Here is a 15,181-nt window from a genome sequence, read left to right as displayed (position 1 = left end):
AAATAGGTAGTATTTATTAGATGGAATTGTATACTCTTTAGAAGACACAGGTTATTTCTAATTTCTTGTTTCTAAAACTACCTTTTAAAATACTAACAATTAAAAACAAGGATAGATCGAAATATAAATTATTGCACTGTCGGAAGATATCTTCCTCTAACCACCCAGAGCTTCCCTGGAAGTCAGTAGGAATTACATGCGTATTTGGAGTTAGGTTGGAGCTTGTTATGAGATATCCAGTTGGCTTTTTTAACACAGCCTAATAATATTAGCCTTTCCATGCATGACATTTTTTGCCTCAGAAGAATATTCTAGGTCCTATTAGCTTGTTCTGTACCTTCTCTACTTTTAGGTTTAGACCCTTAGACCATGCAGCAATTTTAGGGATTGTTGATCTGTGTCAATTGCAAAGCTGTTGGTACTTGGGCTAGGTTTCTCTGCAGAAGCTCTAGTTTCTAGCACTGCTGCTCTCTTCTCTCCTTCTCAGCATCCCTGGAGCCATGCATTGAAGGCTTTTCTGACCACAAGAGAATGTTTTTTACAGGACTTCCTCTGAAAGTGCATGGAGGGGGGTAGGATGTTGCTGTTCCTATGTGGTTGTTAACGCTGTGAAAGTTTTCTGGAGGTGGCAGGCACTCTTATTCCCTTTCAGGGAAGATGTAGGAAATTTTTTGCATGGAATGATTGCTTCTGAGAATAGATGTTTGTGGGGAAAACACATGGACAAGCATGATGATGGTGATGATGGGAAACATATACAGACTATGAAACTGAGTATTCCAAGGTCAACTGATAGTAAGGTTGATGTTATCACAAGAGCTCTTGGCTACCTGTCTGAGACCATTACAACACTTCCACTAGTTCTTGAATATTAGTTCCCATTTGATTTATTCACCTTTTCCAAGGATGGATTACATATTGTGATAAACATTTTAGAAGGCTTTTTTTGTTTGTCCATTTTTATCATTCTTACAAGGACTCCTCCTGAACAGTTAGGAGCCATGAGTGATTCACTGAGCAGCAAAAGGGATGTGACATAGGAGGAGACCTCCTGAATATTGTATTTTTTATTCTCGGGCAGGAGAGGGGCAAAACCTTTTAAAGCAGTAGATCTCCATTCCACACCAGGTGCTCCCTTGTGGTATATCCCCATTGTGCCAGCAGCAGCCTGTTTTCCTCTCTTGAGGAGACCCCGGAATAAAGTATTGCCACTACCAGGAAACAACATTGTACTGACTGGACAGAGAGAACTAAAACATATCTCTGTAAATTGGATGTTTCCTTCTCTCCTGGAGACTCAGTATGCTCAGAGTTTCACAACCCCTGTGCCTGTAAACTGCCGTGCATTGCCTGAAGCTGAGAACATTCACTTTGTAACATGCAGAACACATCTAAACCCACTTCTGGACTATTAAAAATACATCTCAGTGCCACAGCTCTGACAGCAGATGCAGAGTACATACATTAGTCCACACTCCCTTAACCACTGCTGGAATTGAAGTCTGTCAAATAGATGCCTGGAAGTGGATTTGGATTCTCAAAAAAAGTGTTTGCTCTCTGAGGCCTCTATGCCCACAGTGTGCAAGGGGTTAACAAGGGAGCCACTTTGAAAACAGAGGCAGAAGGTCAACAGCAAAGACTCCTACAGCCTGACATGGAGAGCCTTTCACCCGTCATTTCCCACCCAGGGGATTGTAAACATTGGCTCGAAGCCATGGAGTCCTACAGAACTTCTCTTTACTTTCAGCATATACATTTATACATCTAAATGGAAACTGAAGCACGGCAAGTTATTCCTGCATGTCCAGAAGGAGAGAGGGAGCTTCTGTTCAAGTTGAAGAGATGACGGAAAGAGCCATTACTCACACTGGAATTTGAAAACATAGAGATATGCTTGTTTAGTGGTGCTTCACATGTAACATAGCTGCTGTTCTCAGGCAAACTTTCTCAACTCACAGGAATGTGCAGAATGCTGTCACTTAATCAGAAACCAGAAGAGCTCTTTTATCTGCCATTTGTTAGTAACTAGCAATATTGTTCTTATCTCATTGTCCTTTAGTCTGATGTGGTGCCCTCAGACATGAGAACTTGTAACATGAAAGCACTCATTACCTTGAACGTTCCTGTTTATATTGTCTTAAGCTATTATCACTTTAGCTTAAATAAGATGCTTTGTAGCAGTTTTGAGAGAGATGAGTCATCTGCAGAAGTCTGTTCTACAACATCATTTTCACAAATAGAGTATTTTTTATTTTTGTAAATCTATAACCACTCTGGAGTAGAGTCTTCAGCAATCTAGACTAATTCAGAACTTTTTCATCCAACCAGTACAATATGTAATCTGTAATTAATTTCCCTTGGAATATGGCTTCTTGTAAATGACATAAATTAACCATACAAGCTTTAAAGTTAAAATTGGGAAATAAAGCATAACAAGATCCAATATTGGACCAACTGTAATATTCTAGGTTTCTGGTAAATCCTCTGATACTTGATATCAGTTTAGAAAATCCTGTAGCGTTTATAAGCAGAAGAAATTTTCTTTTGGGTTCTTTAAAAATCTTGGGCTTCACTTTGTAGTGTGAATCCTGAGTTTTGGCCAGTGAGTAGTGTATCAAGTAGCAAGGGAGGAGATGTTGTTTCTTTCTCCACAGAATAAAACAGTGACATATTCTAGAGTTTTTATGAGTCCCATCCATCAGAGGGATGGAATACAAACTGCCTAGATCCAAAGTAGAATCCAGCCTGGTAAATGTAATTAATGCCTGCTTTTATTTTTATCCAGTGATGGTCTAATGTAAAATGCATACACATTCCAGAGAGCAATATCCAGAAACTCAGTTCCTCGCCCCTTCCAGCTGATTGTTCTTAAGCACTCAGCTACTTTCAGACACAGTCTTGCCCCATGACTCATATACTCCTGGCAGAATAATGACTTGGCTTCAGCAAAGGCAAGGAAAGAGCTGTCACCCAAAAAAACCCTACCCGAGTGGTCAAAGTATTTGCTTGAATGCAGGAGGTGCCAGTTAAGTCCCCTTCGGACTGAGTTTTCACTTTGAAATTAACATAATACCATCTATACAAGACATCAATGTGGCTGCAAACACATCTTGCTTTCACACCACTCTTAGTTACAGGCATCACCAGGTAAGACTCCATATGGACTTCTGTTGGGAACATCCAGGTATCTAGGGTATCTGTCTGCCTAAACACTCATCACACACAGTAGTGCATCAGCTGAAATGCAGATGCTTGTTTCTCCAGCACAGACCTTTCTAATGTGTGTGACCATCTACACTTAAAAACCACAAACACTTTCAGTCTAAGAAGAGGAATTTGACAAGTGAAGATACCAAAAAAACTCATAGCCTTGGAAAGTCAGCATTTTGTTGGTCTTAAGCTCACAACGCTACTTAAATGTGTAATTCAGACAGCCTGAAGACTCCCCTTAGTCTTTTTGTCCTTTCTATCCAGTTCTTGGTTTTGCCATGAAATAACAGGTTTACAGGAGGGTCTTGTCCTGCTGATATTTATTTCAAAACTCAACTAATTTCTAACAATCTGTGATATGTTTAAGTATGTATAAACACATACACCTCTCCATATATTGCATCTGTATACAGAAAGTACATCTTTTTCTTTTTTTCTGGAAATCTGTATATTTCCAAACCTCTTTTCCCTTTTGTTTTTAGAAAGAAGGATGTTTCATGAGGGTTTTGTTTCCCAAGTGTAATTTCAAGGAGCCCTTGAAAGGCATTTCTTAGGTGTTTCATCTTTAGGGTACCATTTACATTTTTACTTCACTTTAAAGCCATACATTTATTTAAAGCCATAGTAAAATCTACTGCCTTCAACTTCAAATGTAGAACAGATTTTCAGTGTTTATAGTTGCCCGAATTCTTTATGCCGTGGATGTAGGATGGTCCAGCTACATGTCAGCCATCATGGTGATACTAGATATCACTGAGACAGATGTTGCTCCACCAGCCCTTTTATGTACCGTACCAGGCTATTAATCAAATTGGTACTTTGCCTCCAGGCTCCTACTCAAGCCTGGTAAAGTCTGTATCAATAGGAGCACAAATCTACACTTCCAACAGGAGCATCACAGTCCCAATCTGCTTTGGGGAAGAAGAGATGTGTGGCTGCGTAACACTATATCAGATGCTGTGGGTGCTCTGACCATGCCATGCCATGCTGCTGGAGAAAGGTTACAGCTCTTAGTGCCACTAGGTAGATAAGTGCTTCTCCTAGGAGTTGATGGGACATAGAAGTGAAGGGAGCCAAAAGTTACAACAAGAATTTTTAACATGTAGCTAAAATATAGTAGAGGTATGAAATTTCTCATATGTACCAGCTTTAAAGTTATCCAGACAAATATCTTAATTTTAGATGTGCAGACACTACTCTTGTCCAAATCCGACTTTCATTATAAAAGTCACTGGGATAAATATTTTCAGTTTAATTGGGACTGAGCTAATTTTACCTCTATTACACATTCTGAATAAGGATCAGGTAAGTTCTTACTCAGCAGCTAACCCCCTCGTGCACACATGTCCTGTGCTCACCCTGCCATATGCGAACAAGGTATACCTCTCTTACTTATATGCCCTGATTGTTGTTCATGTCCTTACTTTCCTGTTCATCTCTGGCCATTAACTCAAAGCACAGCACTAGTTCATAAGTTTCCTTCTCAACTGAATGAAAACAGTATCTTGTAGAAGTTTTTTGCACCATTTCCCCTTTTTTTGAGTCCCAAGCTGAAAAACTTAATTTTATTTGTAGTAGTCTGTTACAATTCAGGATCCTGACAGAATTCTGTGTTAAACTGTGACCCAGTGGTTACGTGTGCTTCAAAATGGGTCAGAGTATTTCTTTTTGAGAGTGACTCAAATTATTCAGATCAATTTTGATGGTCATGTTTCATTAAAAACTTTTTAAATCCACCTTTTTTCTCATCTAGGAGCAGCTGTAGAGTCCATGGTAAAGCCTCTCACCTAGAGAACTGGCGGTATTTAATCCATTCTTTGAGGCAGCATTTTCTTTGTCCATTGTCTCCTTTTGTTAAAGATGGTTTGAAACAGAAGTGGGTCAGAGTTTCATGGGAGAGAGATCTGTGGTGGCCTTCATGGTTTTGCTGTATTTAGGTTTTTTCTGTTCAGAACTGAAGTCTAGCACAGCACCCCAGGAAGTGGGGAGACTTTTTTCTATTAACCAGACTCTGGTTTTCTAATAGCAATGGAAAGCTGGTCTTCGTTATAAAGCCAAACCGTAAGTGGTAAGGCTCATATTCTCTAGTTTGATGAACTTGGGAAGAGACCAAGCAGTCACAAGGGCAGCTTTGGAGTTCTCAGCATGGAGCTGACCACGGTTTGATCCTTGGTGCAAGTTAGAGCTACATGTTCTCCTTCTCCCAGGGACTGGGCATAAGTGATGTGAGAGACTGTGGAAGAGCTGGATGCCACCCAGTGGAAATATGTAGGGTGCTACATAAGTTGGTTTTGTGGCAACCTAAAGACGTAGAGTAGAGCAGGGCAACTGGGACAAGGCCCAAGATCTAGTGCTAGAAATTATGACTGTTCCCTCAGCTAGCTAATGCCAACAGGTGACTGAGTGAGTGGAAATGTGCCAAACTGCTGCAGCCAGATCCAGAACAAGACCTGTATTCCAAGGCACAGTCACAGGCTGCCACCTTTTTAATGCTCTGTTTCTTCTGGTACTGTGGAAGGAACTCTCATCTTATAGTAGATGTTGGATGTGATCAGTGTAAGAAGCTAATGCTGTTTATTTCTGCCTGTGCGGTTTTTTCAGCTCTTAGATATATCATTAGAATTTGCTGTTTCGGTCTAAGATTTTGGTTTGATTATTGAGTCTTGCACTTGCAGCATGACTGAAGAGTGCCTGTTTTTTAAAAAAAATCTGTCACTCTCCATGTTGTCAGGTATCTCTATATGTAAATACATTGCAATGTCAGAACAAGCCTCATTGCATGCAAAGCTAACCACTTCTGTAAAGAAATGAGATGTCCCATATTCCATAGAAGGCTGCTCTGCAGCTCAGAGATTAGGACATTATGGTTTTGATTTTAATGCACAACAAGCCTTGGCAAGCCTTTCTTTGACTTTCGTGGGCTCTGGATCAGGTACAGCAGTGTTGCTGATCTTATTTTTGCTTCTTTCTTTCCGTATAAAGAGAAAACACCTTTAAAGTGAAGTTTCAGGTAGTCTCTCAGAAATGTTCTCTGTATGGTGTCAGTAGATAATTCTGTGAAACGTTTTGCTCAATGGAAATATATTTCCTTGTATTAGTTTTGAGGTAAGCTCTGTGATCTTCAGTCACTAATGGTTGAAAGTATTACCTCATCTTAAGAGCCAGTTTTCATTTCCAGTAGCTGTCGCACACAGCTGCTTAGTGCACAGCATCTTTTGAGGTAAAACACACTGAATGTAGGTAAGGTATATTCTGCTACTGTTTATATACCTATGCATAAAGTGCATGCGCACACGCACACACACACATGCACTCCTACTGACAACGGATGTACCTAGAAATATTCTTCTGCAGCACCATCACACTGGGTTATGTGGTTCTTCCTAGAAATACAAAAAGCAAAATTCTGGTTAGTTTTGTGTGTATAAACCATCAAAGAAATGAATGGCTTCTTTTTTGTCAAGTTATCTCACAGTAGAGGCTAAATCTTGCTTTCTTCAAAGCACAAATGTTTTAGAATCAGAAAGAGGAGATCACATTCTAAAATAACAACTTGATACTGGTGGTACATGTGATCAGGATTCGTGTCTTCTATAAACAGATAATTTTTTGCTTGATGATTTAACTAATGAAATAATAACAACAATCCTTCCACTTTTCACAAAGCAGTAAATCAAGCTTGTGCCTAAAATGAAGACAAATGTGAATAAAGAGATATAATTGCTGTTACCATGTGCACTTCATGAGACCCACAGCACTTGAAAGGACGTCATTTTTATATATAGTATATCTTTTGTCAAGAAATAAAGTGCTTTCTAAAAGCTACCGGGGTAGTTTGGTACATTTTTACTTTAAAAGGGAAACTATTTTAATGTTTCTATAAACAGAAAAAATATCATCATCTTTCACTAAGAAAGAAATATTCTCTCCAGCCATACCTATCTCTGTGATGGAACTGAAACCAGTTATCTAATAGTGGGAGAACCACTACTCAAAACAGAGATTAAAGAAATACAATTATTCAGGCTGATATTATCCCTGGAAGCTAAAGCACATTGTATAATGTAGTGATTATCACCGTCTCCATCACAGTTAGGAATAGTAATAGGTCTTCAGAGATAGATTAAAAAGAGTCCTGGGCTTGCTTTATAAATGCACAATAATCAGTGAATGATTTAAGTGTAGTAATGGGAAAATACAGTAAGACAGTCCCCAGCAAGTAAAGCAGACACACTCCTCTCCCAAACCGGGGATGCTGAAGTCATTGTACAAAAGCTAACAAGCTGACGCTGCCATCACGCACACACAGTTTCCCCATATGGCATAGGTGTGCTCTGCTCCCACAGGTCTTTGGGGTGTCCCGGGGGGGCATGGAGGCAGAAGATTTGCTGTGGAACATCCTCACTGCTGGACTGCTGGAGCAGAGCAGCGGGGGGCGGTTCGCTGCGCGAGAGGACTGGAGGCGGCCGAAGGTCTGCCCATCTGCCCACACAGCGCGGAGCAGGACCACCCTGGCCTGCCCAGGGGGGCTCAGAGCAGCATGCAGGGCAAGTGTCAGAGCCTGTGGCCCTGCAGAAATGCCATCACTTTGTAACTTAGTATCCCCTGCCCTCTGAATTGCCACTGCTGCCCTGCTCAGTCCTGGCCAACAAGTCACTATTCCAAACTGCAGGTGATGAAACGTTATTAGACAAATTCTTTCTTTTTCCTAAGCGATACACTGTCAGGCCAGTGAGCCATTTTTAAGCATATTCATTTTTGAAATTACATTTCTTCTTTTCAGACTCTGTGGAAATTCAGTGCTATGTTTCTAGCAAGGGAGAGGGAGGTGTATTAGGGAGTGAGAGTCTCTCTGCAGTGAAGATTGAAGCCAGGCTTCAATCAATACATAAGCCCAGATTTTTACCCATCTGTAATTCTGTCCTCTCCAACTAGTCTGTGGCGAATGTGTCAGGCTTAGTCATACAGCTGAGAAGACTTTTTATATAAAACTTGAAGAAAATTCTGCAAGTCATTTTAGAGTCCCAGACCTGAAGAAGAAGCCATGCAGTAGCAGCTCCATAGTGAAGTTGGAGGGATTCCACTTTGAATCCTCCAGAACAGTTTGAATCAATAGATTTTTTGGTGAAGCTGGGGGACCACAAAGTGACACTAAAGAGCTGTATTCTACATACTGCACCATATATTCTATAGCTATATTCCCTCATTTTTACTCAAAAAGAAAGGGCAAAAATAAATGAAAAAGAGTTGAAAAGATGCCCCAAAGATAATGTGAGAGGTCTGTTAGTGAGAACTGAACAAAATAAGTGAGTGTAAGAACCATGTTAGGGAACTTAAAAAAAATATTTTTTACAAATAATCTTTCATGAGGTTGAAAGGCTTTTAGCAATGAAATGAGTATGTATCTAATGGTAGATAAAATTAACAAAATCAGCACCAAAAAAAGTACAGTAGAAACCACAATCACAAAAGCAAAATATTTGGAAGAAAAATTCTGTTTGGATTTTTGTATGAATTTAATCCTGCTAATTGCTTTTGTGTATGATTTGTATGAAAGCTAAATATTTTAAAAGGTTTTATAGGCCTCTTCAAAGTCCCCTCAGAGCTAATTAGAGTAGAATTAATCTTATCCAGCTTTAGATGTCTAAAAGAAAGATGTCTACATGTGGGCCAGTCAGTTTGATTCTCCTCATAGACAACAGTTGCAACGTGTTCATCTGACCTGTACAACACACTTGCAATAAAATAAGATCAGTTGCTGGGTGCAATGAGGAGTGGGCCATGCCTCCCCCACCCCATCGCCCTCCTGGAGACCCCTCTGAATCAGCAGAGATGAGGGAAGCATAGCAAAACGCCTTCTCTCTGGAGTGAAAGGAAGACCCGGGGCCACAGCATGACTCACTGGCTAGTAGATTAAAGAGTGCCAGGAAACATTCGTGGGTACTGGAGCTCAATTGTCTATACTGTTAAATTATTAAAATAGTTCCTGGCATAGTTTTGAGTTATGCCAACGAGCCTTTCCCCAGACAGTTCCTAGGCACAGTTAACCATGGACCAAAGACCATTCCCAATAAGCAGTTTGCATGCGGTCACCTTTTTTGGGAGGCTGAGAATTTAGTAATATGGACATAGGCCACTCTGTGCCTGTTGGTCTCAGTGCCAAAGGAACATTTCCTGTCCCATTTAATTTCCTAGCACAGACATAGCCACTGTGTTACAGTCTGATCCCTGCTTTGTTCCGGTAGCTGTGCAACTGGGCATTGGTCTGTACTTAAAGTCTGTGGCAAACCGAAATGTAGTCTTTTGTGTCTATGTTACTCAACCCCATCCCTAAACCTCTGTTTGTCTTTGTCTTTTTTGAACTGTATGCTATTCAGACAACAACTATATTTGGAAAGGGCTGTGAATTGTGCAGATCTATTTAAATTAAGTAGTTATCCAAAAGTGAAAATCTGTTCTGTAAAGTAAATGGAAATTAAATGAGACTGACACAATGCCTAGATCTTGTGTTCACATTGCTAGTGAACAGATACTTACCACTAATTTGATTATTTGTCAGAAACAGGTACCATGAAGGGCAGGGTTGAAACTTCTGGGGCTAGATGGTCCCAGACAGCAACATCTGTCAGATATAATAAGGCGGAAAGCTTTATTTCAAAATAAAGTTCCCTTTCTTCTTCTGACTCTAAATGCAGCTCTCCCCCCTTGCTTCTCACTGAGCACATCTTCTTTAGAGGGTCAGACACAGCCTCAGTAGACTTTTGCAATGTTCTTTTACACATTTCATTTCTTTTCATCCTGAAGTGCTGCCTAAATCTATTGACATTTAAATTGTTAGAAGCAGTGATCTGCAGCTACTGATATCATTCTTATCTGATACCATCCCATCTTATCTGGGTAGTGGAAACATAAAAAGTGCACTGGAAAAGGAGACTAGTTACTCCTTTAGGTATGTACTCCTTCCAGTGTATGAATTATTCTGTCTTTTCATATGTAGCTTAATCTATGAAATTCAAATGTCATAGGGTATCCTTAGGACAGGCAGGGTGGGCTGAGAAGCTAAACAGGGAAAAGGACCTCTTTTGGCCCAGGAGCATTTGGAGGCAGTTGGAAGAAGGCTGGACAGGGTCTGAAATTTGAGGGAGTTTGAGGGCCCAGGGGAGCAGTCAGGGAACATGAGGGAAGGCAGAGCACATGAGACATGGCGGGGCAGCAGGTTGTGTCCACCTGGGTGTTGGCACAGGAACAGCAGGGGATTAGGCACGTTTGGTGCACCATCAGGGGGGCCACTGGCACGTGGCAGGAAGCAGGGGAGAGGAGCCAGGAGGTCTGACAGCTGGGAGGAAGCTGGCTGGTGTAAGAGAGGAGGTAAAGTAACCAGGCAGGGTGAGGAGGAACAACGAAGGGGCAAGGGAGGGAAGTTCATTAGATGAGAGGACTAAAATGTGACATGGTCATTAAAGTCTACAACCTCCAGAGTATTTAGAAGTGTTGCACTGAATTTAGGATCTCCATCAGCATGTGAGCACAAAACCCTTTTCCTACAGAGCGATCGCCATGTGCCACATAACATGCGTGTCAGATTTTCAGGAGAGGCAGAATTGCAGTGAAATGTACAGATGCAAGTGCTTGCTTTTTTCGTCCTAAAAATGGGACTTTATCAAGCAGCTCTTTATCAAGTGCTCTATCTCTCAGGGAGAGCCTGTCTTACTGGTGGCGTGGATTATCTAAGCAAAGCATTTTTTCATTCTAAGTCAGAACCATGCTAAAGAGGAAGTGATGATCTAGTTGTTCAGCCTCACCATATCCTGTGTTCAGAATAATTTTCATTTCTACTTATCTGCAAATGTTTAATGGAATGTCCACAAATATTTTCTTCGTTTCTATGGTAAGAGAAAGAGAGTGTGAAACTGTGTCAAAACCACTGCATCATCTGCATCATCCTGTGCTTTTCAGGAGAAGACCCAGACTACTAGAGGAGTCATCTGAGGCATTACTTGTGTGCAAACTGACATTTACAACATTTTGATCCCTTTCAGGTTCACATTTTGAAACACAGGCTTGCATATTACAAACCATAAAGGTTACTTGGTCACTTCTATAATTACACAGTAATAACAGAGTATAGCAAAACAGCTCAACAAAGATTACTTTCTCTCTGACTATAAAGCAATCAGGTATTTGCTGGAATTGGACTGTGAGACTTTGGAAATAATTTTTTTAAAGGTTTAAGTTTCCAAATTACTCAGAAGTAAAATCTCCCAGTCCCCTTTGTATGCATGCATGGAGGGTACAGAGTACAAGTACTTGGGGAGCTGTGCTGGTAAGTCGTCACATGGGAGAAGCAGTTAATGTTCTGTACATTTCCGCAGCCTTCTGAAAATGGCACTGTTCCCCCTGAGTGAGCACCTGGGGACCAGCCACAAGCTGTGATGCTCCTCTCAGGAAAGGAGCAGCTGTCCTGTGCCACATTTCCCTGAAAAAGGGATTTCGGTTTGGGGCATACATTGTCAGAAGTATTCAGGCTGTGTCACAGCCATGCAATCCCCCAGTCCTTTGCGTATGAGAGTGCAGAGCCTTAATGTGGCTGGGCTGGTGGGACTGGGGAAAATAAAGCACCCTTTCACTGTGTGAGAAGAGCTATGTGGATCTCAAACCAGGAATCATGAGGTTTGGTGGTATTGGTGGCAGAGATCACACAGCTTTTGCTCCTGACACTGCACCCAGCCATTAACAAACAATAATGGGTTGAAATTGTTGTACCTAATTTCTGAAAGCAACGTTTCTTCAATAAGCTTTTCCACAAATGTACTGAGCGAATAGAAGTGCAGTTCGGTTTAAGAGGTATATCTGCATCAGGAGGAGTACGTATGTGTTTTAGGAGGAATTCTGTCTGACTCAGATAGGGCATGTCCAGTAAAAATCCCTGACCTCCAGTTACATTTGTCCTCTTTCCCTGGAGTGAACCTCTGAAGAAACTTTTTGGGTTTTTATAGAGAAATATTTTGGAAAAGCATCACTGCTATGGTACCAAATCAGGAAGACCAATGGAGTTAAATAATGCCCAGCTTCCACACAGGAATCTGTTTCTGTGGACAGGTATCTGGAAGTCTAGCTCGACAGTGCAGTACTTTGCACTGTGTTATTGAACTGTTTCAAAGACAGATTTTATGAATTGAGATCAAAGTGTTTAAGAGGACTGTTAGCAAATATGACCACTTGTGCAAATATCTGTGAACCTCCCGTCAATAGCCATTCAGTAATTCCAAAGGTTGTCAGGGCATGTAATGAATGTAATAAATGTTTTATTTGCTTTTGTTTCAGCTGGCTTTGACCAGCAAATTCGGCTGATTACTTCCATTGTTATTTTTGCTTAGAAGACAATTATATTGTTATCATTAAAAAAACCACTCTTTTTACACATTTCTTTGTACTGGTCTTGACATTTAGAACTCACTATCCTAGTTAACATCATTTTTAAAGTTATTTTCATTCTTATCTTTGCACTTTTATTTCTGTGTGTTTGTTTCATGCTCCTCCTGAATGCTGCATCTCCCACCTTTGTGTTTGTTGGAGAAACAAACCAATAATTATGGAGACCCTCCCTGCCCCCAGATTAAGAGTCAGAGGTTTAAATTATAGCACACACTAAGAAATTATTGGTATTTAGCTGATGATAATATGTTGGTATGGCTGGTTTATAACTGTATTCAGGAGCAGGATACTCCCATGGTTCTGAGATCATATTCTGCCAACATAGTAGCTCACACAGGACTCTGAAGAAGTTCCTTGTGTTCTGTAAATATACTGAAGATACAGACAGGCTCATCTGTATTTGGTCTGCTTGTGGCAAACAAAAGGATAAATATAAACTGTCCCATCTCTGTTGTGGGTCCAATGTGCAGGACTCATGCAAGCACATCAATGGAGCAGTGCCAGTAAAGTTCCCACTGGGTCTCTACAACATGTTGCAACGTGACCACCAGGACAAGTACAGCCTAAAAGCAGACACTTTACATGGCATATGTCCCTGAGAAAGAGTGTATCATTTGGAAATAAGTTGTGAGAGAAGTTAGTGCTTATCTAACCAGCAGCACATGGGCAGAGACTAAAGACACAACTACGAAGGTCAGGAATCAGCCAAGGAACCCTGTGCTGTGTTGCTTAGTTGAAAGCTGGCAGTTTAAGGTACCTCTGTGCACAAGGAAACCACAATGAACAGCACTGAATGCCTTTGATAAGGGACAGCATTGGGGAGGGTTTGACTTAATCTATATCCAACCGATACAATAAGTTTTATCTTCGGTTTCTTCAGAGAGAACTTCTGAGACAGATTAGACGTGTTTACCCAGGTTGACCCATACACTTGAGCAAACCCCATTTCTTTTACAAAAAACAATACAGAAACTGTGAAGGGCTTAGGACAGACACGAGCGACAGATTCTGATTTGTCCTATGGGTAAAACCACAGTATTTCCTAGCTTACTTGTTTCCAGCTTGGCTCTGGTGACTACATCTAAGGGGTCCACAAAAGCTGATTAAGAAAAGGCAGCCTTGTTCAATAGACTAATGTTTGCTCTATGGAGAGTCCAGATCTCCACTGGAAGGTGTTTAGGGTCTTGAAGTTGCAAAAGCTTCAAAGAGTTTTTAGTAGCATGCTGTGATATTGTGATACCACACCAACAGTGTACTCTGATATTATATTTTTGTTGTACCCTGAACTGCACTGCTGTTGACAAGAAGTGGTCTCACTTCCCAACTCATCATCACTGCATGAATCCATACTGAGATTTTCCATAGAAAACCCTTTTCTATGCACTGGCCAAACCAGTTTGCCCTAACCTGTGAAATTTTACAATTTGGATTAAACTAAATGGGAGTTGTTTACGTAACCCGTATAAGATTATAATTCTGTAGCTAAGTGTGCTCTCTCTTACGTTCCTTATTGTTTTACAGGTTGTTACTTTGTGGTATAGAGCTCCTGAAGTTTTGCTTCAGTCCAGCTATGCAACACCAGTGGATCTTTGGAGTGTTGGCTGCATATTTGCAGAAATGTTCCGTCGAAAGTAAGAAATACAGTTTTATTTTATTCATGTTTTTCATTTGAAATTTGAAAAAATGCAGTAACAAGTCTGGTACAATACACTGGATCACATTTATTATGAAAAGGCCTGATAGGATGTTTTATTTGCAGCACAAAACATCAATAGCCATTGCGAATTCATACTTGTTGCCATCTTGGAGTCCCTTTTTTGGTGGGAGTCTGCCTCAGCTCTTGGTAAATAAAGCCTCTATGTGCACTGTTGTGTTCCTGTTACACCTGAATGCAAATGCAGATAAAAGTTGGCTAGAGAGACTGTTGATCAATTTGAGTAAAGCTGAATTCTGAAGAGGATTTACCCTGAGGAAGGCAGGGCATGGTGGTCAGCAGAGTCTTGCTCCGGAGTTTGTGCATTGGAGTGTCAGGTGTTTGCTCATAGTCCCTTCTTGGCACATCTGAGATCTCAGAAGTCACTGTAAAGTTCATTTCTAAAGGTAAAAATTTTTTTAAGAATAAGCTATTTAGCCTGAGAGCAGGTTAACAAAGATGTTAAATATAAGCCAAAAAAAGCAGATAAAAGACATTTTTTTGGCTGATTCAGTTAAATTGGCTATCATCGGAAGTGTCTACCTACAAAATATACTGCTGGATGCAGATGAGTTGTGAATGTGAGAGGAACACTTACGTACTGGTCCTTCCCATGGAAGGATAGTAATATGGAGGTTGTACCATGCAGGGTGTGGAGAGGAACACCCAAGAACCTTAACAATGTAAATCTGTCTTGATGTTAATCCAATCACATGGTCTTTGGTTGAGCTTACTGAAAAAGTGCTTGTTGTCGTCACCTGGGCGATCTCCATCTAGAAACTGTGTAGTAGTTTGTAACACCCACTGTGAAATCAAAGAATATACGCAAAGAAAATGTGAAAG

At 40.7% G+C, this 15,181-nt stretch overlaps 1 protein-coding gene across 4 annotated transcripts in view; it reads left to right on the top strand.

Moving 5' to 3' along the window:
- Nucleotides 1-15,181, top strand: part of CDK6 (cyclin dependent kinase 6) — a 147,399-nt gene that overhangs the window by 89,980 nt on the left and 42,238 nt on the right. For all 4 annotated transcript variants that reach the window (XM_037382433.1, XM_037382430.1, XM_037382431.1 and 1 more), the window contains exon 5: nt 14,167-14,276. In XM_037382433.1, the coding sequence (XP_037238330.1) occupies nt 14,167-14,276 (110 nt within the window). The remainder of the gene's footprint in view (nt 1-14,166; nt 14,277-15,181) is intronic.

The sequence above is a fragment of the Falco rusticolus genome, chromosome 4 (assembly GCF_015220075.1).
Source record: "Falco rusticolus isolate bFalRus1 chromosome 4, bFalRus1.pri, whole genome shotgun sequence".
NCBI lineage: Eukaryota > Metazoa > Chordata > Aves > Falconiformes > Falconidae > Falco > Falco rusticolus.
This window is presented reverse-complemented; position numbering and strand designations above follow the sequence as displayed.